The following is a 24,549-nucleotide window of genomic DNA, read 5'->3' as shown; positions in this document are numbered from 1 at the left end:
ATCCTTTAATTTCATTGCATCATTAAGTAAGACTGCTAGAGTATTGCATACTTAATCATGCGACATAGAGATATGAAGCATGTAGCAAACCACCGGGAGGTGTGCATTGCGTGAGTGTCATGAGAAAATCTCATTTGCTTAGTGTGAAGCTGTAGCAACGCTTGTCTATAAGCGGACGCAATGCTTGTCTATGAGTAGATTCAGCAGCAACTAACTGCCCGGGAGGGTAAGTAGTTGGTCGCATTAAGCAATTTAAGCAAGGGTTCACTAGAGATAAGAATAATCTTATGTCAGCCAGGTTTATGCAATTACCTTGTCTTATGAGCGCATCATTCATCATTTAGGCATACTTGGGAGAGTAGTCTAAAAACCAAATCTATGACTCGAGAGAGCGGATTGGATCGCATAAGCAAGAATGGGGAACTTAGAAATAAGCTCCGTTTGCTAATACACAACGTATGTACCCTTTAAGTAGGATATGGTGGTATGCGGTCATCTTGCTTATGTGTGAGAGCACGTGAGTAGGAATGTAGAGGCTTAGAAATAGACTTCTCGACACTATCGCATATACATCGCATGCGTCTACATCAAGTGTGTATAGCATGATCGCATAGCTTGCATTGGCTGGGGTTACCCTTGCGGTCAAACTTAGTGTTGCAGTGAAGACATCCTCGCCTTTTCATCTATTTTTCCATGTATCTACGCATTAACAGTTGTCGTATCTCTACCTCTCAGTCATACTTCCACTTCTTTATCTGTTAGTTAGGAGTAGAAGTAGTGCTTAGCCCATAACCCTCATCATTCTTTTATTTCTTTGCCGCAAACACATTACCGCATACCATTTAGCTACAAGTCCCTGAGTTCGACCTCGAATCACCCGAGAAACTTGCAATCTCGTTATACTTGGCGAGAGCACAACAAAACTTGCAACAGGAATGCGTGGTCATTACATATGAGATCAACGAATATTTTCCATTCCAACGCATGACAAACACATAACCTAAGACATGCATCGTAATAATGCGTCCAAAATTCACGTCACTAGTACTCCCCCTCATGAAAACATTACTTAAAATCTCTGAGTCGCCGCATTCCACTATTGTGCACCAATGTTTCAAAAGTTGCGGTTGGTAGCCTTTGTAATTCTACCAAGTTATCCCTCAAATAAATTTGTTGTATAGTGTTGTCGTCATTTTCTTCAAGATCATGAGTGTAGAAAAGCTACGGTGAAATATGTTTTGTTCTATCTCCTTTAATATATCCTCCTTTGATTTGGGCTATGCAAGCTGTGTTGTCTTCGTATAATATTGTTGGAAGATTTTTATTAGAAGACAAGTCACATGTTTCACGAATGTGTGAGTCATTGACCTTAGCCATACACCTTCTCGACTAGCCTCGTGGATTGCAAGAATTTCAGCATAATTTGAAGAAGTGGTCATTATAGTCTGTTTCACCGATCACCATGATATAGCAGTTCTTCCACATGGTGAACAAATATCATGTTTGAGATCTAGCTTTGTGTGGATCAGATAAATATCCAGAATCTACATAACCAACTAGATCAAAATTTGATTTATTTGAATAAAACAAACCCATATCGATTGTTCCTCGGAGATAACATAATATATGCTTAATTTTGTTCCAATGTTTTTTTGTAAGAGAAGAACTATATCTAGCTAATAAATTTACTGAAAATGCAATATCTGGAGAAAAACTATATCTAGCTAATAAATTTATTGAAAATGAAATATCTAATTTTGTATTATTAACAAGTTATATAAGTGCACCAATTGCACTAAGATATGGTACTTCAGGACCAAGAAGTTCTTCATTATCTTCTCGAGGTCGAAATAGATCTTTCTTTATATCCAATGAACGGACTTCCATTGGAATATTTAATGGATGTGCTTTGTCCATATAAAATATTTTCAAAATTTTTCCTGTATAAGTTGACTGATTAATAAATATTCCATCTGCTAAATGCTCAATTTGCAAACTAAGGCAAAATTTTATTTTTTCGAGATCTTTTATTTCAAATTCTTTCTTAAGATATTCTATTACCTTTGAAAGCTCTTCAAGAATTCTAATTATATTCAAGTCATCAACATATACAGTTATAATAGCAAATTCTTATTGTGATTTCTTTATAAAAACACATGGACATATTGGATTATTTTGATATCCTTCTTTCAATAAATATACACTTAGGCGATTGTACCACATACGTTTTGATTGTTTCAATCCATCTCTGTAACTTTATTGAATACCATTCTCGGGAATTTGATGTATGTTTCAGGTACCTTAAATCCTTCTGGGATTCTCATATAAATATCATTATCAAGAGGTCCATATAAATATGTTGTGATTACATCCATAAGATGCATATCCAAACTTTTATACATAGTTAAGCCAATTAAATATCTTAATGTAATTGCATCCACCATTGGAGAATACGTCTCCTCAAAATCAATACCAAGTCTTTGTGACAAACCTTATGCAACTAATCTTGCTTTATATCTTATAATCTCATTATTTTAATTTCTTTTCCTCACAAATACCCATTTGTAACCCACATGTTTAACACCTTCTAGTGTTTGGACTATAGATCCAAAAACCTGACGTTTTGAAAGTGAGTTTAATTTTGTCTTGATTGCTTCTTTCCACTAAAACCAATATTTTTTATGTTGACATTCTTCAACAAATTTTGGTACAGGATCCTCATTTTTAGATATAATATTAAAAGCAACATTATACGCAAAAATGTTAATAATTACATTAGTTTGATTCCATCTTTTTCTTGTCATGACATAGTTTACTAAAATCTCATTATTATATTTAGATATTTCACCTTCCTCGCTAATCATGTCAAGGATTTTTTTTATGGGTATTTACATCCTCAACCGAGTCTTTTTTGCAATTAATTATTTTCATTTTCGAGGATTTTTATCTTTGGAACCCACTAGTCTATCACGCTTCTGTCGTGTTCCAGACTCATTAGTGATAACTTGTTGCATTGGGATATCAATTTTTTATGGAACATTTACAGTTGGTATGTGTGACTTAGTTACTTTCTTTGCATCTATAAATGCATCTGGTAATTGATTTGCTATATTTTGCAAATGAATTATTTTTTGAACTTCAAGTTCACATTTATCTGTACGGGGATCTAAAAGAGACAATAATGATGCATTCCATGTAATTTCTTTTTCCAACTTCTTAACTCCTCCCCTAATGTTAGAAAATTTGTCTCATTAAAATGACAATCAGCAAATCATGTAGTAAAGACATCACCTGTCAGAGGCTCAAGATATTTAATAATTGATGGGGAATCATATCCAACATATATACCTAACCTCCTTTGAGGACCCGTCTTAGTGTGTTGTGGTGGAGCAATTGGAACATATATTGCACATCCAAAAATTTTCAGATAGGAAATATTTGGCTCATGATCATAAGCTAATTGTAATGGTGAGTACTTATGATAAGCTACTGGCTTAATGCATATAAGTGACGCTGCATACAAAATAGCATATCCCCATACAGATGAAGGAAGCTTAGCTCTCATAAGTAATGGTCTTGCAATTAATTGTAAACGTTTTATAAATGATTATGCTAAACCATTTTGTGTATAAACATGAGCTACAAGATGTTCAACACTTATTCGAATTGACATACAATAATTATCAAAAGCTTGGGATGTAAATTCACCAGCATTATCAAGACGAATGGTCTTAATTATATAATTAAGAAATTGTACTCATAACTTAATTATTTGAGTAAGTAATCTTGCAAACGCAAGATTTCGACTTGATAATAAGCATACGTGTGACCATCTGCTGGATGCATCTACTAATACCATAAAATATCTAAATGGTCCACTTGGTGGGTTAATGGGTCCACATATATCACCATGAATCCATTCTAAAAATGCGGGTGATCCAGTCCCCACTTTAAATGGTAATGGTCTAATTATCAATTTTTCTTGATAGCAAGTATCACATGATAATTCATTAGATTGAAGAATCTTCTGGTTCTTTAATGGGTGTCCATTTGAATTTTCAATAATTCTCCTTATCATTATAGATCCTTGATGACCCAATCGGTCATGCCAAATTGTAAATATGTCTGGATTCATGAACTTCAGGTTCATTGTTGCATAGGTTTCAATTTCTCGTATATGATTATAATACAATCCTTAAGATAAAGCAGGTAACTCTTCTAATATACGTTTTTCATTTGAGACAATGGATATGATATATAGATATTCCACATTATTCTTACTATTAGTCTCAATATGATAACCATTGCAACGTATATCTTGCTTAGAAGATTCCTCTTTGATTGACTAGAGAACAATGCATTGTTAATTATAAATTTTGTTCCTTTAGGAAAAATAATATTTGTTTTTCCAAAACCTTTGATCAAGTTTGTAGAACCTGATATTGTATTTACTTTTGCTTTCAACATTGTCAATTTTGAAATGTATTTTTTATTTGTAAGTATTGTATGTGTAGTTGCACTATCTTTCAGACATAGATTTTCTTTGCTCATTTTTTAAACACCCAACATATGAAAATGATCCATGATTCTTCATTAAAAGAAAATAATTACAATAAGAAAAACAACACTTAAAATATACAAAAATTACTAAAAAAACATGAAGATAGATAAAAGAAAAAAAAACATTAAGTCTAGATACTCCCATAGTCAAAAGAAACACTTGATGTGCCACCAACTGTGTCAATCTTCTCTTCAGGAGATTCAAAGAAGTCCGCCACATTCAAATTTGTCATATAGGATGGGTCAAATATGTCATTATCCTAGTATGAAAAATTTGCTTCCACATTTTTTTTTCCCTTCAGGTAGGCTTGATAGAGGTCAACTAAATGTTTTGACAGGTACGTGACTAATACCTAGTCATTCCGCATTGGAAGCATTTATTTTAACACTTTCTTAACTTTTATCTTGTGGAGCTTTTCCTTTGTGATCATCATTTTGTGTGGTTCTTTTGAAATTTAAATGATCAGAACGACCATCACGAAAATAATAATAATTTCTTCCTCTACTACGAACCTCGACCACAATTAGTATTAAAATTCACAGCATTCACTTCAAGAAATGGTGTTGTTCCGGTTGGTCAAAATTCATGATTTTTCATCAATAACTCATTATTTTGTTCGGCCACGAGAAGACATGAAATTAATTTAGAATACTGTTTAAAATCTTTCTCTCGATATTGCTGCTACAGGAGCATATTGGAGACATGAAATATAGAAAATATCTTTTCTAACATATCAACATCAGTAATTTTCTCTCCGCATAATAACAATTTGGAACTGATTTTAAATAATGTGGACTTGTAGTCACTTACAAATCTTGTAGCCTCAAATGCATCTACTCATAACGAGCTTTAGGAAGAATAACTATTTTTTGATGATCATACCTCTCTTTTAAATTTTTCCACAAGATATGGGGATATTTTATTGTAAAATACTCCATTTTCAATCCCTCATGGATATGATGACAAAGAAAAATCATAGCTTTTGTTTTGTCCTGACTGGATGTCATATTTCTTTCTTTAATAGTCTCCCAAAGATTCATAGCATCCAAGTAAATTTCGGCATCAATTACACATGACAAATAATTATTGTCGTTAATATCAAGGGCGAAAAATTCTATTTTGTGAGATTTGTCATGACACCATTATCATAAAATATTGTACTTATGTTAGAAATTTAATAGATATTGAATATGCAAAATAACATTAATTTATTAATTATAACAAAGAGGGAAAAAACGATATATTTTTAGGACCTACCTTTAGCAGGGAAAACAACAGGAACTCGTGCTGATAAGGTGTTATGAAATTTGAGGAACACAACAGAAATATGGATATGAAAAATATAATATAATAAAATTTTTATATAATAATAATAAATAAATAAAAACTAGAATTATAAAATAAAATAACTAAAACATAAAATAACCAAAATCATGAAATTAGATAATATGGAAATTTGTGGAAGTGGAATTCTCACCAATGTTGGTGTGTTCTTAAGATCCATCAAATGTCACTATTTATAGGCAAAATGGCAAGTAGGATGTGGACTTACATGGACACCAGACATGAATAACTACATGGCACATTGACAATATGAATGGTGACACATAGCTTTTGAGATACTAAGTATTGGACATCTATTTTCTATTATAATATTCATGATATATGCTAATATTTAAAAAAATAAATAAACTATCTACAAAACTTCAAATACGGGGACAAAATGGTATTTCATCATTTTTTTAAAATAAAATTTATCATATAATAAACAAATATTAGAGAGAGACATTAACTAACTGCAACAACCCGTATTTTTCAGTACAACCATGATAACAAAAATTCAGAAAACGAAACAATTAGCTTTTACAACTTATACACTTTCAATTCAAAATGGTCCAAACATTTCCAACTATCAAAACGGTCACATATATTTAACAAAATCAACTAAAAAAATATACAAAATATTTTCTGTCCATTCTCAAATCACATAAAACATGTTTTCTAATAGGAAAACATTTAAAACATCCTAAACAAATAAATTCGGTTTCAAAACTGTACAAAGCATATTTCGAAACACCAAAGCACATTTTCAACCTTATATCAAATCACAATAGTAAAAAAACACATAATTATCAAAATTTACATACATTGTGGAAGGGGTGTAGATATTACTTATGAAAGTGTTCGTCTTGGCTTTGGTGACTTCAGAAAATTTTTGAAAAGTAAGATTCTAAATGATCGAAAGTTGTATTATATAAAACATAGATGGATGGAAAGTATTGAAAGATTACTGCTTTTGAAAAGTATGAAACTTCTATTTGTTGAAGGTCTTAAAAGTTTATTTGAACAGTTTGGTTTTGTTGAAGTTTTACTCGTTTGAAAGATCTTGATTTCAAAAGTATTGTTTGTAGCAAAGCTTTGATGGAAAGTTTTGCAATGATTTGCATGTATTTCCAAAAAGTTTTAAAAGCAAATGGGTTTCAAAGCTAAATATGAAAACGACTTATTCAGTGTTTTTGTACTGATCGTTGTTTCTCCAAAATGTCTTCAGATGAAGGATCAAGTGATAGTTTTAAAAAAGTGAAGTTTGACATTCCAACATAGGACATCAACGGTTGTCGTGTTAGGATTTAATAGTTCGACTTAGAACTTGTTTCTAATAGGTTGTTTCTACTAATTCAGATTTTTGTTATAATAGCTACAATGAAAATTACTAAATTTTAGTCAACATATCGATATTTTCATATTTTCAGACTGACATTGACAAAATGGATGAATCGATATTTTCATTATATTACAAAAAAATCTACAAAAAATAAAATATAAGCAACAAAACAACACCAATGTATATATAATTTAAACAATAGACATTTTAATATTAAGAAACCATAAAATGTATATTTAATTTATATTTATTTTTGAATGTTTTGTTTATTTATTTTCAATTGACATTTTCTCAATGTTTCTATCGACATTTTCTTAAAACTAAGACATTGATATTTTCATCGAGATCGATATTTTAATGGTTATCCATCTAATCACAAGATGAAAAAACACAATTAGAGATGCTTCGGTAAAGTGATTGAGCCAACAAGAGTACACAAAAATCACATATATAATGAGGAAGAAAAAATGGGATGGCTTTTAAATGTGGCACTGGCTGAACACAATGGTGCTCCATTTATATCACAAATGAGAATATTATACACTATCTTCAATGGATAGCATATATTTTACGCTTGAAATGATAAATAAAACCTTCCAAAAGTTCAATGTGAAGCTTCGGGCATCAAGACTCAATTATGTTCACTTCAGAATGAGCTTGCACAAGTTGCTATTGTGGTTAGCTTGCTTCTATCATTTAATTTCTTTTGTTACTTCTGTATATGTAGGTCGATAACTTCAGCCGAACCGTGCATAAAAAGGGGGGAAGTAAGCTAGTCGAGTCACTCGGCAAAAAACACAATCACTGACGCTTGGTTCGGTAGAGCGAATAACCAACTAGGGCAGAAACAAAAAAGGTCCACAAAACCTGCCAAAAACACATGCTAAGGCTTAAAAGAATAGTAGATGTTAGTCCAAGGGAACATATGGGAGTGATCTCAGCAAGCCATTATAAAAATCACTTCTCTTCAAATATCACTTTGACGAACGTTGAAATTGATTTTATGGATTTTCAATAATTAATTGAGAGGTGATTGACCGGAAATCACTCACCCTCATTTTATTCCTTTATTGAAATATTAGATTTTACTCTTATATTTAAGAATAATTTTTTGCTCTCTTTTAATAATTTATCTATTAATACCATTTTTTTAGTAATTTGATAATTCTAAAGTCACTTTAGAGACGAAACATAATAGTTCAAAATTACTTTTAGATAAATGAAAATCACTTTTAAAACCAAACATCAATATTCTAGTAAAAAAATCAATGGTACTTAAATCCCTTTTTCTGAAATCACTACTTCAAATATCAAACATACACAAAATAAAATATTGGGAGAAATGGAAGGATCCTTACCGTATTAATTGCAAGCCATCGTTCAAGTCTTCTGATTCTAGATTGCATGTCTTCAATGATTCCTTCCAATGGAGATGATGCCTCCCTACTAGGGGAGGATTCTGAAGCTGTACTACTTCCCTGTTCCAATCATTTTTCCACAATATATGGAGTGTAAATCAACATTCGCAAAACAGTTCTTTTACCAGGAGACATAATTTTTGCCCAACCAAAAAATAAAAAAAGAACAAGCACTCAAAAGCTCCACGAAGAGATTACATAATTTACACAAAACCCAACCGGACTACATAGATAACACCAGAAAATAAAATGAGACTTGTTAGGATAGCTCCTAACAAGAACACTCAAGAATACCACAAAAAATTCAATAACACTAAAATATGGAAATATAAGAAAATATGCTATAATATCATAAGAGGAGTAACAAGGTAACCACTAGCCTTTTGAGAGGGCTAAACTTTTCTAAATTCCCAAAGGAAATACCACAAAAATTCTTCACACCCTGCTCTCAATGCCACTCCCTCTATTTATAATTAAAAGCCCTAGCAACTCACTATCTAATTACTAATATGCTCCTAGTAACCATACTAATATTTACTAATAATCCTACCATCGGTCTTACAAAGACCCTATAATCAAACACATCCTACCTAACCAGAAAAATGACCAAAAACCAGAGAGGAAATTCTTTTACTAGTTTTTGAGTCCTGCTTCTCAAAATGTATAAAAGGAGTGGAAGCCAAACTTGAAAAACAGTTGGTTAGTTCAATATGGATTGATTTTGCTGGTTTTAATCCCTTCAATTCTTGTTAGCTCACTAGCTATTATGGTCAGTTTGGTTGGTTTTTCCAGTCAGTTAAAGTTTGCTTTCGGTGTTCGTTAGGCCAAGATCCAAACCAAACTCACATGCTCTGACATCTCTAGGTAACACCTATCATGCTCTGAAAGAATTCATGTTCCTTCAACTAAGGATTTAATATCCTTCTGGCATGTCACCAATTGGAGGATTCGACATCGATATTAAGGAGTAATGGATATCGTTGATGCTTTCTTATGAACGCCCATACAATATAAAATAAATATCAATTATAAATTCTAAAATGAATATATACTTAATGACAAGATTTATAATTTAGTTTGGAAGTAAAGCAACTAATTACTAATGCAAATAATTTTTATAATTTTTTTTATTTATAGAAATGCTCATCGATATTTGATATTGATATTTTATAGATATATCTGTAAAAATGAAATTCTGATATATTTCTATCCTTCCTTCCAACTATATTAACATCCACCTACGATAATTTTACTTCAAGATTATAATGAGAAAGATAAAAAATGAGTTGATGGAATGTTCCAAAATCTGAGTTGAAACAGTTCAAGAACATCCTTTATACTGAAATTCAGTGTTGTTAAACTCATACAATACACAAGTTGTATCGTACAAGTCAGAACAAAACGCAGGCACGATGACTAAAATCGATTTTTGACTCAGAAATAACATGTATCGTCTGTTTCTTAAGTTGAATCGTAAGAAACGAAACAAATCGGACCAATCTAGTTGAAAAAAATAATAATAGGCTTTTGACTCACCTCAATCACAATATAGGGATTAGAGCATGGGTGGAAATTTGGAATTGAACCCAAAGGAAATCGAAGGAGAAGAAAAAAAAAAGTTGAAGAAGAAGATGCAGTAGAAGATGAGGCCTGAGGGCAAAAATTGAAGATGACTAAGAAGAATAAAATTGAAGTAGATGAACAGAGAAATTCAAGAAGAAGAAGTGAAGGGGGACCAAAATTGAAGATGATGACAGCCGTGGCACATGCACAAGAAGGTTGAAGGCCATATGATGATCTTGGGACTTGGAGAGAAATAAATAGAAGGGATAGATGTGATCACTTTATCGAATTTTCTTCAATTTTGGGACTGGGTTAACTTTAAAGGAAGTTAAAAGGCCTAAATAGGAATTCACATTCACTCTGAGACTTGTCAGAGAATTAAAGAGTCTTCTAATTCAGAGGATGAAAAGACCATAGGTCAGAAAAATATTAAAGACAGATGACTAAGTCTTATTTAAAAAAAAAAAAAAAAAAAAACCCTCATATTTACAAGGTTTCATTAACAACTCATTACTAATTCTTGATTATATTTATTCAAATAATTCCTATCTAAATATTAATTAAAAATTAAGATTTATGATACACAATACACTAATTTTTAATTCCGATATGCATTCCAATTTACGAGTTAACAATGTTGCTGAAATCTACTGAATAACAATTATAGTGTTAGTCTTCCGAGTAGTATATTCAGGCTTGAATTTATCCAACAAATTCAACATACCTGAGATTGAATAAATTCCACAAGTTCTTGCAGCCTCGCAGCTTGATGATTATGGATTAGGCCAGAACTCCGATTCACTGGCAAACTTTCCAAAACTATTTGAAGATAGCTCTACAAGTAAAAAAGGTAACTGTCAATATGAAGTACAAAGAAGAATGTTCCACTTTCATACTTGTATTCATTGATACTCGAAACATAATTTGTAAGAAAAAAGATCTGCATAATATCATAATTACAGAAGGCAATAGTGATTGTACACCAGAAGCAAAAAATTGAACACGATCCCAGAAAGACTCCCAGTTGCACTCCTCCCTTTTAAACTCTCCCAACCCATGGTCTAAGTAGAGACAACAAATATATTGACACATTTTTATTATTTGGCATAGCACTGGATTAAGCACTTTTATAATTTTATAAAATCACAATGGCAAGTTCTGAAACTTAATTATAATGGAACTATCTCTAAATTACATTCATGGAAACCAATAACAAACATTTTATAATTTAACGATCTTTCTAAAAGTAGAAAATCAAGTTACGACAAAGGAAGGAATCCTGTAAATCAAAGAACAATGTGCTGTACAACTAGTAAAGGATAACCTTTGTAGTATACGAATCATTCAGTTCGAGCATGGAACCAGCTGCTGCAACAGCCTCTTTATCAACCCCTTTTATTTGTAGATAAGGACAAGGAGCATCTTGCAAATGGTCAACCTCAATTAGAATCTATAAAGGGACATAAAGGTCAAATTTATGATAGATTTGGAAAGGGTTTGCAGGCATGGAATGTTAAAAGACAGCAGTAATCAATCATGAGATGCAACCGCATCTTTTGTAAGAAACTCTATCACAACATGGTCCATGAGCTTTTGGATTAATTATAAAAAACTCTGAAGTATCAAATATTTTGTTGGCCTTTGAAGCTTGCATAAAATTTATTTTCGTCCTTTTAAAAATTATTTAGTAAAATCATAACATAGGCATATCATTTATTCTTTTATTTGATTTGTGGATTTTTATCACAAACAAGTGTTTAAAGCCACATGTCAATAGGTCAAAGGTCAAGATTCAAAAGGAATTCAAAGTTTTGTTAAATGATTAAACAAAATTTACTGGTAAGTCAAATTATTTCTAATACAAATTTCAAAGAAAAACACACACACACATGAAAAATAATACTAATAATAATAATCTAACACAAATTTCTAAGCGTAAACAAAAAACCTAAAAGTTAAGGGACTAAAATAAAGTTAAGAAAGAAAAAAAGAAAAAGAAATATGTATGAAAAGTTCAATTTACTATTACCTTCAAATTATTTTTAAAAAAATCGATAATATTACCTTTCCATCTTGGTAGATGTACGCAGATGCTTCAATATAAGCCATGGCTTGATACCTGGCCGCACAAAGAATGAAAAGAATACACATACAGATCATATTCTATGAATAATAGAACTCATTTTTGATACAGTTGCAAAACTTTGTAAAAGACAACAATAGTAAAACTGTCATCGTGACAAACTATCAAAGAAGAAACACATGAAATAATAAAACAGATATTCAAGAGTTGAACAGTATTTGATGAAGTAGGTTTGGTGGTTACTCTTGGTTAAAGCTTGATTAATTCCTTCTCAGTTTGCATTTTACTTTGCTTTAAATTCTCTACAAAGTCTCTCCATGTACTCATCAACCTTTGATTAATAATAAAGATTTGAGATAGACTCAGAGAAAATTCTCCTTCAGTCTCTTAGGCTACACCAAAAACCCTGTTATAACTTCAAACTCTTCAAATAATGTTAATTGACTTAACTTCATATGTTACCAGTGAAGTGTGTGTGTGCGTGTATATTAGGTTAAATTTACATGTTCCATCAATTATGAAATATCCAAATAAGAATACATATTACATACACATATGTTCAATATATATGCAAGCATATAATTGTCCTCAACATGTTCTTTTTTGAAACAACAAACCAGAAAATTTCATTGAAATGATGAAAAGAAGCTCAAGTTAGAAAATACAAAGCTCCACCAAGAAAGGAAAAAACAATTCAAATAAAGTTAAAACCTCCTTATGAAAAACCAATAATAATATACTAAATTCATTCATAAAAGTCAAAATCTGGAATTTGACGAGCTGATTCAATGCATTCATCTTCCATAACATGCTTTAAACAAAAAAGATAACCGAATTGAAAAAAATCACTCACGATCGTGAACTACATTTAAGGATCCAAAACTTAAATATCACTAAAATGAAGAGAGAAATTTCCTTCGGTGTCGATTCGATTTTCAATTGTTACTTGCATGAAACCACATAGATTACATTGGACTTGAAAATGAACCACCAAGGTCATATTAAGAGTATCAGCAACAATGCTAACTACACCACCAAAATATGTCCCAATAGCCTAAAAAGTCTACCGATAACAACAATCTAAGAGTAGATTTTTAATTGAAATCCAACTCCTATAACCCTTCATAAATCTCGGCTGACTATGGATTATGCTATTCCATTTTTCAAGAATGCAAATGAAAATCCTCAAATGCGTCCATTTCCCTGGAGTAACAATAAAGTTGGCTAAATTTCCCTCGACAACTTTAATTAGCACTTTGTCTTCAAAGAACGGATTAATTAGCACTTTGGTTCTGAAATGATCCTCCAAAAACCACTAGAATTTTCTTCCAATCATTATGTGCAAATAGTCTTGAAGTCACCCCTAACGCATCGAAATCAGGTTGAAACACCTCATGATCTTTTTTCTAACCTAAAAAGAGTTCTGAGCATTACTTGAGTCTAAAATTATTTATTAAAAAATAAAGGCAAGATCATTCTCATTTTCCATCAATTCCTCCACATAACTCTTGACCATTCCTTTCATCCCAAATTTCTCTGATGGATAAACTGGTTCAACCACAGGTGCTGCATTGGAAATACATGAAAGCTAATGAGAATCTCTAACCATTTGCAAAAATATCTAACCATCCTTGTTAAAACCAGCTGGAATGTGAATATTCATCCTTCCTCCAATGCTAGGCAAAACAACACAATCAAAAAACGAATCTGAAGATCTAAACTTAGATAACTGAATGACTCATGAATCTCCTCGATCTTTCTTATGCAAAAAGGACTGGTTAGAAAGATGCAAAAGCCCAACCAAACTGGCTTCAAACCACTGAAGAAGGAAAAGAAAGGAATATCCTCTGTTTATAGCTCATGTCATCTTGGATTGGACATGATGAGCAAAATTGTCTCAATCGTGCAGAACATATCCGTCATGCATAATATCAACAATATTTTGTGTACCAGATGTAGAACATACAAAAGTTATCAAAGCATGAACATCAAGAACAAAATCAATGATTAGGATTTAACACGCCTACAAAAGTGCAACACTGTTATTTGCTATTTCCCAATAATTGGTTCATAAAATTTTAATATATACTCACAAACCTATAAATTATTTTGTGAGACAAGAATGGGCACATTATAAACTAACGGTAGTAACCAGACCCAATTATAGCCTTACAAATAAAAGGTCAACCAATTCGTTAAACAAAGTTAAAAGCAAAATATTGAATGATAAACAAAATATTCTTCAATATGCATAAGTTGAATACTTGAAATCAATATAGTTACATCCTAATTCAAAGATTTGGTGCAAGAATTTAAGAGTGTATGACTCATGGTTCTCTAGCTTACCCAAGATTAAGAAGGCCAGCGACTGTACTAATACTAATGTCAAAGTCCACCTTAGGTTGAATGATGAAATTCCCTTCTCTTATAGGCTACATATTCAGGAAAAAGTAAAAATTTAAAAATTTAAAAAAAAAACATAGGTCAGATCAAATCATAAATGAGAAAAGTATGGTCAAGTAGACGAAATTTATGTAAACTCTAACAAACCTCCCGTATTAACAATGCAAATCGACCTTCACAAATTCTAACACGTATGCAATCACTCTCTGTCAACTGCCCATTTGAAGGAATTCCTGGAAGCCTCAAATATATATCAATGAAATTTTGTATAGAACTGCAAACCTTTGACGATTCAAGAAGTTTGAGTATATCTTGATAAGCAACCTGCATTGAAATAGGGAAAATATTCATGAAGCTCAAAGTTTTCACGAATACAAAATCCCTGTCCAGAAAAGCTCTCACCTGCTTGTTACTCTTCAATACAAATAATGAGCTCTCAGGTGAAAGCACAGGATCAAAGTCATTCCGTATTTTGAGCTGTATGAAGGCAAGTTAACAATGTGGCATTATAGATATTATGAATTGCCACCAAGCCAAAAATATGCTTTTTAATGTCATATATCAAATGTATTTTCATAAAGGTAGCACAATAGCTGCATAATCAGCACAATATTCATTATAATTTTACAGAAACTTCTACATGAAAAGCTGACGGGTGCAAAATGTTGCTATGACACAAGGCATACTATTAATTAGTTCAGTCCTATTTAGTATTTGTTATTATAAAAAATTTAACTATCTATTTGTTGATTTTCATTATCCAAATATTGTTCTCTGTGATTCATTAAAGGATAAAAAACTACAACTGAAGTTGTTCAAAACATGGTTTAAGTTGCCAAAACCTGAAGGACATAATAGGCAAGAGGCATAAAAATTATCCTTAACTTTAGTAATTAGATTAATCTTAGGTGATTTCATGTCTACTTACATGTGCATGAACAAGATGTGGTTCAATGTGCTGCTGGAACATAGGAAAAACTGTCATCATTATGTCATTTTGTGACATGAAACACCCTGCTTTACATTTATCTCTTTGTACTCGAGAAATAAGATGCGAATGAACACCTCCAACCTGTTTCACAAGAATAAACAAAATGAGATGGAAATTAATGTATTATACACCTAAAGGAATATTTTCATACATGCAGCAACGAACATTAGAAAATAAAATCAACCGATCAAAACTATGGTACTAAACCATAAAAATGTAGTTTTCCATTCTTACAACAGCAATCCATAAGTCGAGTGATTTCCTGATGTCCGGATGTAAAGCATATACTCCTTCAAAAATTATCTGGGAAAAGAAAATAAAAGTAAGCCGTGTCCATTCAAAAGACACAAGAGTTGACAGTTACAAAATTTATTTATTTCTCACTTGTGAACTATAGAAACTGTCAGCTTCAAAAGAAAATACTGTGACAGTACTGATCCAGCCTAGCACACAAGGTACTTTACCCTTCTGTATATTATATTGATTATAAATTAGAAGAATATGAATGCTAATGGGAAGAATATTATTATCTTAAAATCTACTACCGTGAGTTCAGGAACCTTCATCGTAAAAAGGATAGTTAAATGTCATAACCATTAATTCCATAATTACATGAAAATATCATTTTTGAACAAAAAAAGAAGAATAATACTGGTCTTTGGAAGAATATTTGATAATGGAGCCAAAAATAAGCAACAGAAAGATTGTAGTTTACATCGCATGCAATGGTTATTAATTTTGAAATTGTTACCCTTTTTCTTTTGTCAATCTTTCCTTCAACCAAATTTGGTTGTAGTTAGTTGTTAGTTTCTTGTAAACCACTTACAATTGTTTAAAGGCAAGTGATTAAGTGATTAAACCAAAGTGTTCAAAAGCAAGAGCAAAAAGTGTAACAAAATTCCAAAATACATCCCTCTTTGTTTCTTGTAAGATTTGGAGTTTCTTTTAAACCAAAGTCCCCAGAGGAGGGCAAAACTCCATTGGACCAAAGAATTTTCAACTGAGCTTTGAATGAGGTCCTAATGTTCTCTTTCTGAGCTTTTTGTTATTTTTTTCTATTCAAGACATATGTTTAAATTGGAGGGCTGGGGTTTCATTTTTTCGGCTTAATTTGTATTTGTTCGAGAACTCTTTGCTTATGGTTTACTTCTCAGTATTTATTTTGTCAAAATTATGTTTCCTTTTTTTTTTTCTAAAAAAAAGGGTGGGGGCATCTGAAACTTTGTTCAGCCAACACTACTAAATATTGACCAAATGAATCACCCTACCCAACAACTAGCATGCAAGCAGCGAACAGGCACAAAAAGAATATCAACACTCACACTCCCTCCCACTTAATTATATCAACACTTGAACATGCACCAAGTATTCAACTTCTCAAGAAGACCTTGACCTTTTTGGTTATCAAATAATATTCCATTCTGGTTATTGAAGTTCCCAGCTTCACAATAAGTAGGAGAGAAAGATTTGACCAAAAAAGAGCCATCAGCTGCCACACTTTCAAATCTTCTCTACAGGTCTAAAGTTGTGTAGTTTGATAAAGAGAGAAGCCCACTCTTCAACCTCCAAATCAGTGAGAATCTTCCTATTATTTAAAATCCCATCCAAGCTTTATTATTTAAAATCCCATCCAAGCTTTCTGTTGTTTGGTTTCCTCCAAATACCATCTTTTAAGGGCTTGCTTCAGCCTTCTTAATCTGATTGATAACACAAAACCAGCCCACCCTTGTTGACTTTCCAGACTTAAGGATCTTTCAATAATTCTGCAGCAATCCTTGAGTAGCCAACTATTACAAAATCTAAAAGGGGAAGGACCCCATTCGATAGCTCCAGCTTCAAACAAAAGAGGAAAGTGGTCGGAAATTGGTCTAGCTTGCCTTGAAACTCTTGAGTTTTCAAAAAGATCATCACAAGTCTGTCAATGAGCGACCTTGAGACTATTTCTCCTTCTAGTGACCAAGAGAATCTTCCATTTGACATAGGAATTTCAAGTAGATTTGCATTTCTAATGAAGTTGTTAAATTGTCTAATTTCTCTAGTTGCTCTTCCCATTGGAAATCTTTCTTGTCTTCTTCGGATACAGTTAAAATCCCCACTAATACACCAAGCATCTTCACATCTTTCTGCTAATGAGGTTAATTCATACCACAAATTTCTTCTCTCCCTGTGATTGTTTGGACCGTAAACATTTGATATCCAGCATACTTTCTTACAAATGGTATTGCATTTTAGAGTTGATGAGAATTTTGCCTTGATAACCTCCAAAACTGAAATCTTGCTTTCATCCCACAAAGATAGGATGCCTCCTGATCTACCTTGTGCTTCCACAAAAGCCCAACCCACCTCCTTTGAACTCCATAGACTTTTTATGAATGGAGGTCGAAGCTGTCCTTTTTTGATTCTTGAAGTAGAACAATATCTGGATTAACTTTTTTCAGGAATTTCTTTATAACCAATCTTTTTGTTTTATCGCCAAGGCCTCTAATATTCCATGAGATGATCTTCATTTACGGATTTTGGTTCAGAAAATGAGCAGAAAAGGCAGTAATCCAATCCTGATTATGACAGGACAATATCACAAATTTCCAAAAAAGAATTGAGTTCCTAAGGCAAGTCAGAAAGGGTTGGAGGGATTATAGATTCTGACTCTTGTAACTCTTCATTTTGAAAAAGAAGATTTAGGTTCATTACAGCTTCGTCTTGATCTTCATTACCCTTGATTTTGATTTTGTGCTCCTCAAAATCTAAATCTTCACTGCCGACACTGACTATTGAGACTTCATCAAGGCCTTGTGAGAGTCTTTTTGACTCAGAGAAAGGAGATCCTTGCACGGAAGGGAAAGAAGGATCTAAGTTTTTGATCAACTGAGGAGTGATTGAAGAAGGATTAAGGAGAGAAGCTACTGACCTTTCTGTCTTGTCAAAAGGGATTTGTACCCTGGCGCAACAATCTTCCAAAAGATCTGAATTTGCAACTAGAGATCATGATTTAACAGAGGAACTTCTTCTTTCGAAGTATTTGGGAAATGGTTTGAGGAGGTGTGAGCTTCGGCCAGAGTATGCATCTGATTCAGCTACCAAATTCTTCAAGGACTTTTCAACTTCCGGGGAGGTAAACTGATCAGGGGGAGACTCTTTTCTTCTGTCTTTAAGGCAGGTGTCTCTTCGGCATCTTCTGAACAAAATGTAACTTTTACTTGAAAGTGGTGTTTCGAATTCCGCGGCTTTTCAAAAGAAGTCTTCTTTACCGCCGAGTTGGGAATCGGCAAGTCCATTTGGCAAGAAGAGCAGAGTTTTAATGTTTAAAATTTCCAACGGCAAGACCACCCAATAATTGAGGGCGCTGAGAAACCATCCAACTCACATTATGTAAGCCACCATCACCACGATCTTTCCAAAAGAATTTTCTAACCAACTTAGTATCAAGGCAACCAATAATAGAGGAGGGGGCTTGAAACAAAGACAAATAATAAGTTGGAAAGGCTAGAGAGAGTGGCTTGAATGAGAGTGTGATAGCCCCCTTCCGATATATAAGCATATTTCCAATTATGGAACTTATGCTGAACTCTCAACCACGGGCTGCCAAAACAAAACAGACTTAGAATTGTCACCCAAAGGAAGTTCTAAATAAGATGCAGGCCAGAAACCTCTTTTGCAACAAAAAGAACGCAGCAACCAATCAAAATCAGAGTCTAAAACATGAATCCCAAGGAGCTCACTCTTAGCAAGATTGATTTTTAGCCTCGAAACACATTAAAAAATGTGGACAATGTGAAACAAGTTCTGTAAGGCAGATCTCTCAGCAGTTGAGAACAATAAGGTGTTGTCAGCAAACTGTAAGTGAGTCAGAGAAAAATCCAAATGACCAATAGGATGAGCAACAGTAAGACCCAATGCAAAATTGTGGTCAAGAAGACGACTCAGACAATCAGTAACTAATATAAATAAGAATGGAGAGAAAGGGTTCCCTATCTTATGCCATGTGAAGGAATAATCTTGCCATGAGGGCGGCCATTAACAATGATGGAATAATTCACACTAGTTATGTAACCTCTGATCCAAGTGCGCCAATGATAACCAAATCCTTTTATCTGAAGAATAGAACCAAGAAAATACCAATCAACCGTATCAAAGGCTTTCTCAAGGTCCAAGTTTAAAACAAACCTGGTTTATTCCTCAATGTCCAATCATCAACAAGCTCATTAACCATCAAAGAGGCATCAAGACTCTGTCTGCTAGCCACAAAAGCAAGCTGCTTAGCAGCAATGGTGAATGAAGAACCTTCTTCAGACGATTTGATAAAACACGGGCAATAATCTTGTAAGCACATTGAATAAGACTAATAGGTCAATAGTCAGAAATAGATCTCAAGTCAACCTTCTTGAGAATTAGACAGATATAAGTCTCATTTAGCTTCACATTAATAACCTCAGGCATATAAAAATCATTAATAACATCATATCAAATTTAAGGGTAGTCTAGAAAAACCTGAAAAACTCAGCTGTAAAACCATCTGGTCCAGGGGATTTACTAACACCAAAGGAGGAAACAATAGCAAAAACCTCTTCTTCAATAAAAGGACGCTCAAGATCCATGACTTGAGGGGAAGAAATAGGATTCCACTCAAGATTAGTTGGAAGAAAACGTTGACCCATGTCTTTTGTGAAGAGAGGTGAATAAAGTGACAAAAATTCGGTATCCATATCATGAGAAGTCAAAAGACTATTGCCATACCTGGAGAGAATTTCTATAATGGACGACTTACTGCAGCAGGCAGCAACAATTCTGTGGAAAAATCAGGTATTTTCATCACCCTCAAGAAGCCATTTCAGCTTACAATGCTGCTGCCAATTAATGTGATCTTGAATGGTCAAGTTTTCAATCTGTTCACGAAGCAGGCGACATCGTATTAGTTGATCCTCATTAAGAGCACCTTTATCTTCCAGATCATCTAAATTGGTTAACTGGAGACAAGAGAAGGAAGATTATAAACAGCACTATGCTGAGCATTATTCCAATCACGAATAATATTTTTCAAACCCTAAAGCTTCAACATAAAACCATGGCCCGACCAGCCATCAATAGATAGATGGGAATTCCACCAATTCTCGACCAAGGAATGGAAAGAAGACACCTGTGTAGCCAAGAGTTCTCAAATCTAAAGGGACAAGGGCCCCAATCAATATTGCTAGAAGATAAGACCAATGGGAAATGATCAGATATGATGTGATCCAATCGCTTGAGAGTAACTGTTCCAAATTTACAAAGACAATTCTCAGTAAGCAAAAACCGATCAAGAAGAGAGATATTGTATAGGACCAGAGCTCGACCACGTAAAGCAACCATTCGACAAAGGAATATCCCGTAATTGATAATCAGATATCCATTGATTGAAGGTATGCATACTAGAGGAAATTGTTCTGTCATGTGATTTTTCCCAAGATCATCTAGTGATATTGAAGTCACCACCACCAATTGTCACCTCCCAAACCAGCTAAATGGTCAAGTTCTTGCCAAAAATCAGCTCGAAAAGCATTACCAGGGGGCTATAAATTGTCGAAAGCCAAAAAGAAAAACCATCAGTCAGTGATACATGAATTGAAATGGAAAAGTGGCCGATTGAGAAATCAGGCTCACTCCATAAAATAAGAATACTCCTTGACATATCAATAGCATCCAAAGCAATCCAGCCAATAAAGGAAGAGCTCCATATGGATTTATAATCGATGATGAATCAACAGATGACAATTTTGTCTCTTGTAGGAGGGCAATACCAGGGTTATGTTGTTGAATAAGCTTCATAACCAAAGCACGCTTCCGCCAAGAATTAAGACTACGGACATTCCAAGTGAGTCTCATGGATTCTCAGATGATCCCTCCCTAATAACCAAGGTGGCAGGTTTATCATAGTGGATTGAAGAAAAAAGGCCTTGTAATTCCCTTTGAAGCTTGGGTTTTTTGCTAGTAGTATGCGTGATTCTTTTGTTTTTGGGATTAGGAGGAGAGAGAGAAGGAATAGCCATAACACAAAAACCATGTAAGGACAATAAAGAAGCCAAGTCATGAAGACTAATGGGTAAGGAGGGTGGAGAAGATGACGATGGTTGATTAATTGGGTGAAGGACATTTAATGGGGAGTCGGAACCATGGTTAACCAGGGAGGTAGATGGGGAATTTTGATTGGGCCTCAAGTTTGGTGGAAGAAGGGGAAGAGAGTGAATTGGCAAATGGTTGGCATCACCCAGTTGATCGCCAAAAATGGCCATATCAAGGGCTAAACGATGAATTCATCTTTCTTGGTGGGGCTGGAAAGATAACCCTTTGTATCAGAACCGGTAAGGAAAGTTTGGTTTGTTGGCTGGGGTGGAGTTTAGAGAACTAGCGTGTAAAGTGGTGGGGCCCTCACGGAAAGTGACTGCGGAGAGAGAAGGTTATGAAAAAGAGGGTGAGGCCAAGTTGGAAGGGCTGGTATGCTGGTTTTGGAAACTAAAGGATGAGGTTGACTTGGGTGAAGTAATGTGGCTAGGGTTTGCGGCTGAAGTGGGGGAAGGTAAAGGTTCAGATGGTGGGCCAACAAATTGGTCATTTAAAGAAAGGGAGGGAGGAAGATTTATATTCTCCATATTCATAGGAGATTCAGTCAAAGGAGGAAGATTTATATTCTCCATAATTATAGGAGATTCGGTCAAAGGATCAAGATATGGGGAGAAAGAGGGAGAGATCGATTGTTTGAATTCAAAAGCTATTGACTTGCCTTTTTCATTTAGACGAGAATCAATTAGATCCACTTTTTCAGCAACCCCTTTAATGCTATTTCCTTGTGGAGAGAGAGAAACATGACCCTGAAATCCGGCACCGACAGGTTAAATTCTCGCTAGAGTTTCATCGGCAGCCAACTCTTTGGGTTGACTAATTTCATATGGAATAAATCCTCGCTTGTTTTCCTTGATCTTCAGGCGAGCAAAAGAAAGAACCAAGCCACGTTCAGTTTGATTTGAAGGTTGTACAAATCTGCCACACATATCACCAATGTACCTAAAGATGGCTTCGATCCAGTGAGTAATTGGGAGATGAAACACATCAATCTAGCCTCCACATGATGCAACCATTTGTTGTTGGAAAGATAAGGGTACGTATGGAGAGATAAACTTAAGTTTCAAAGGACCGATGGTAGTCCAATCCAAGTTGGCACATGGTTTTTGAGAAATATCCAAGCTACAAACGTGCAGCAGAGCTTTGACATCAGAGATGGGATTGATAGTACAACGAGGTGATAGATAAGATTGGAGAGAGTCTCGGATAGCCAATCATGAATCAGTAATTGCAAACCGTTGAATCACCATAGCTTGCCAATCGAACTGTGGTAGCAAAGGGGTTGGAGAGACATGTAAAGCACCAGGATTTGATGGGGGAATGTCATTATTGGTCATGGAGAGGGGGATGTTTCTTGTTTGAACAGTTGCTTTGTAAGTTTGCGTGGTAGTATTGATTGTTGCCTTGATCATTGATTTAGGTTTCCCAGGATATCCCAAAACCAAGGCAAAGAAAACCAACCATCCTCTTTTGTCTTCCATAACAGGGATGAGGATTATGGAGCGACAGCCAAATTGCTCTAATAGGGTAAGCTTGGTAAAAAATCCATATTTATTGCTATGTTTTTCAAACCAAAGAGTAACACCATCATCAATCACTTTCTAAAGTATTTCTGGATGTAGGATCCTTGAACAAAGATTGGAAAGAGGAGGCTAACCATTCAAGCGATTTCCACGAGATAAAGACAAAGTGTATGTTGGATTGGCTTTGTTCCGAGAGCTTGCAATGCTTTCCGTTAATCGGAACAATCGGTGTTAGAGAAAATTTTCCGATCAATATGTGTATCAACCGGATGATGGATGAAGAAGGGGTAATCGGTGGAGGCTGGGGCATGGTGGTCGAGGCTAGAAAATGAAAGTTCTAAGGTGTGGAGGGAAGAGGAGAGAGGAGAGAGGAGATAGCATTTTTCAGATATTTTTGTGCCACACTTCCTCTTCTTGGTCACTTGTTTTCCACAAGCTTCTTAAGGAAGAAGAGATTTGAGAGTTTCAAAGTCTTCTCGGCTTGATCTCAAGAAAGCAAGTAGTAGACAGCGCTGATAGAAGGCTTTGGCCTTTAGAATCCAGTGGGGTTTTCTCGATTAAATCACTTGTTAAGCACTTAGCATTGCCATCCCCCATTGACAACGAGTGGGAGAGAGCACTTTGGAAATCCAAGAGTCCACAATGGGTGAATATCACAGTTTGGATAATGATTTATGGTGTTTTGAACTGTTTGGAAGTCATGCAAAAAAAACTTCCATCTCACCACTTATCTCCCTCAATATGCCCCTTATGTTCAGCAGCCAGTGAACATCTACAGCATTTATTTTTGAATTGTTCTCATGCGAACAGATGCTGGCAAAAATTATTTGGCATATTCAGTTTGAGTTGGGCATTTGGTAGCTCTTTTCAAGAAAACGTCTTACAAGTTTTGATAGGTCTGCTGCTGGATAAAGGTTCTCAATTACTATGGTTCAATGCTGTAAAAGCACTTCTAGCAGAGTTGTAGTTTGAAAGAAACCAAAGAGTCTTCCATAAAAGGGCATCTACTTGGTTGGATGAGTTTAAAGCAGCTAGACTCAATGCATCTCACTGGTGTGCCTTGTCCAAGACCTTTGCAGATTTCTCGGTGCAAGATATAGTTCTTAATTGGAGAGCATTCATTCAGCCAACCTTTTTAATTCTCAGTTCTGTTCTAAGCTATTATGAACTAATTGAGTTTTTGGGTTGTTTTGTGTATCGAGTATTTCTCCCCGATTGTAAGCTTTTTACTATGTGATTCTTGCTGTTT

The 24,549-nt window shown here is 34.2% G+C and overlaps 1 protein-coding gene across 6 annotated transcripts in view; it reads right to left on the bottom strand.

Moving 5' to 3' along the window:
• Nucleotides 1-7,658: 7,658 nt before the first annotated feature.
• Nucleotides 7,659-24,549, bottom strand: part of LOC150034976 (uncharacterized) — a 33,575-nt gene continuing 16,684 nt past the window's right edge. For 4 of the 6 annotated variants that reach the window (XM_090315631.1, XM_090315634.1, XM_090315633.1 and 1 more), the window contains 11 exons: nt 16,069-16,152; nt 15,919-15,987; nt 15,622-15,765; nt 15,096-15,170; nt 14,841-15,017; nt 14,637-14,722; nt 12,272-12,326; nt 11,532-11,657; nt 10,932-11,042; nt 8,585-8,704; nt 7,659-8,093 (listed from right to left, as the gene is read on the bottom strand). In XM_090315631.1, coding sequence (XP_090171757.1) covers nt 8,028-8,093; nt 8,585-8,704; nt 10,932-11,042; nt 11,532-11,657; nt 12,272-12,326; nt 14,637-14,722; nt 14,841-15,017; nt 15,096-15,170; nt 15,622-15,765; nt 15,919-15,987; nt 16,069-16,152 — 1,113 coding nt within the window. In that variant the 3' untranslated portion in view covers nt 7,659-8,027. The remainder of the gene's footprint in view (nt 8,094-8,584; nt 8,705-10,931; nt 11,043-11,531; nt 11,658-12,271; nt 12,327-14,636; nt 14,723-14,840; nt 15,018-15,095; nt 15,171-15,621; nt 15,766-15,918; nt 15,988-16,068; nt 16,153-24,549) is intronic. The other 2 variants (XM_090315632.1, XM_090315636.1) reach the window with 1 other exon arrangement.

This window comes from Benincasa hispida, chromosome 7, assembly GCF_027475165.1.
Source record: "Benincasa hispida cultivar pf3 chromosome 7, pf3_genome.v1.1, whole genome shotgun sequence".
Taxonomy (NCBI): domain Eukaryota; kingdom Viridiplantae; phylum Streptophyta; class Magnoliopsida; order Cucurbitales; family Cucurbitaceae; genus Benincasa; species Benincasa hispida.
Note: the sequence above shows the minus strand (reverse complement) of the source record. Positions and strands in the feature narration are given on the sequence as shown.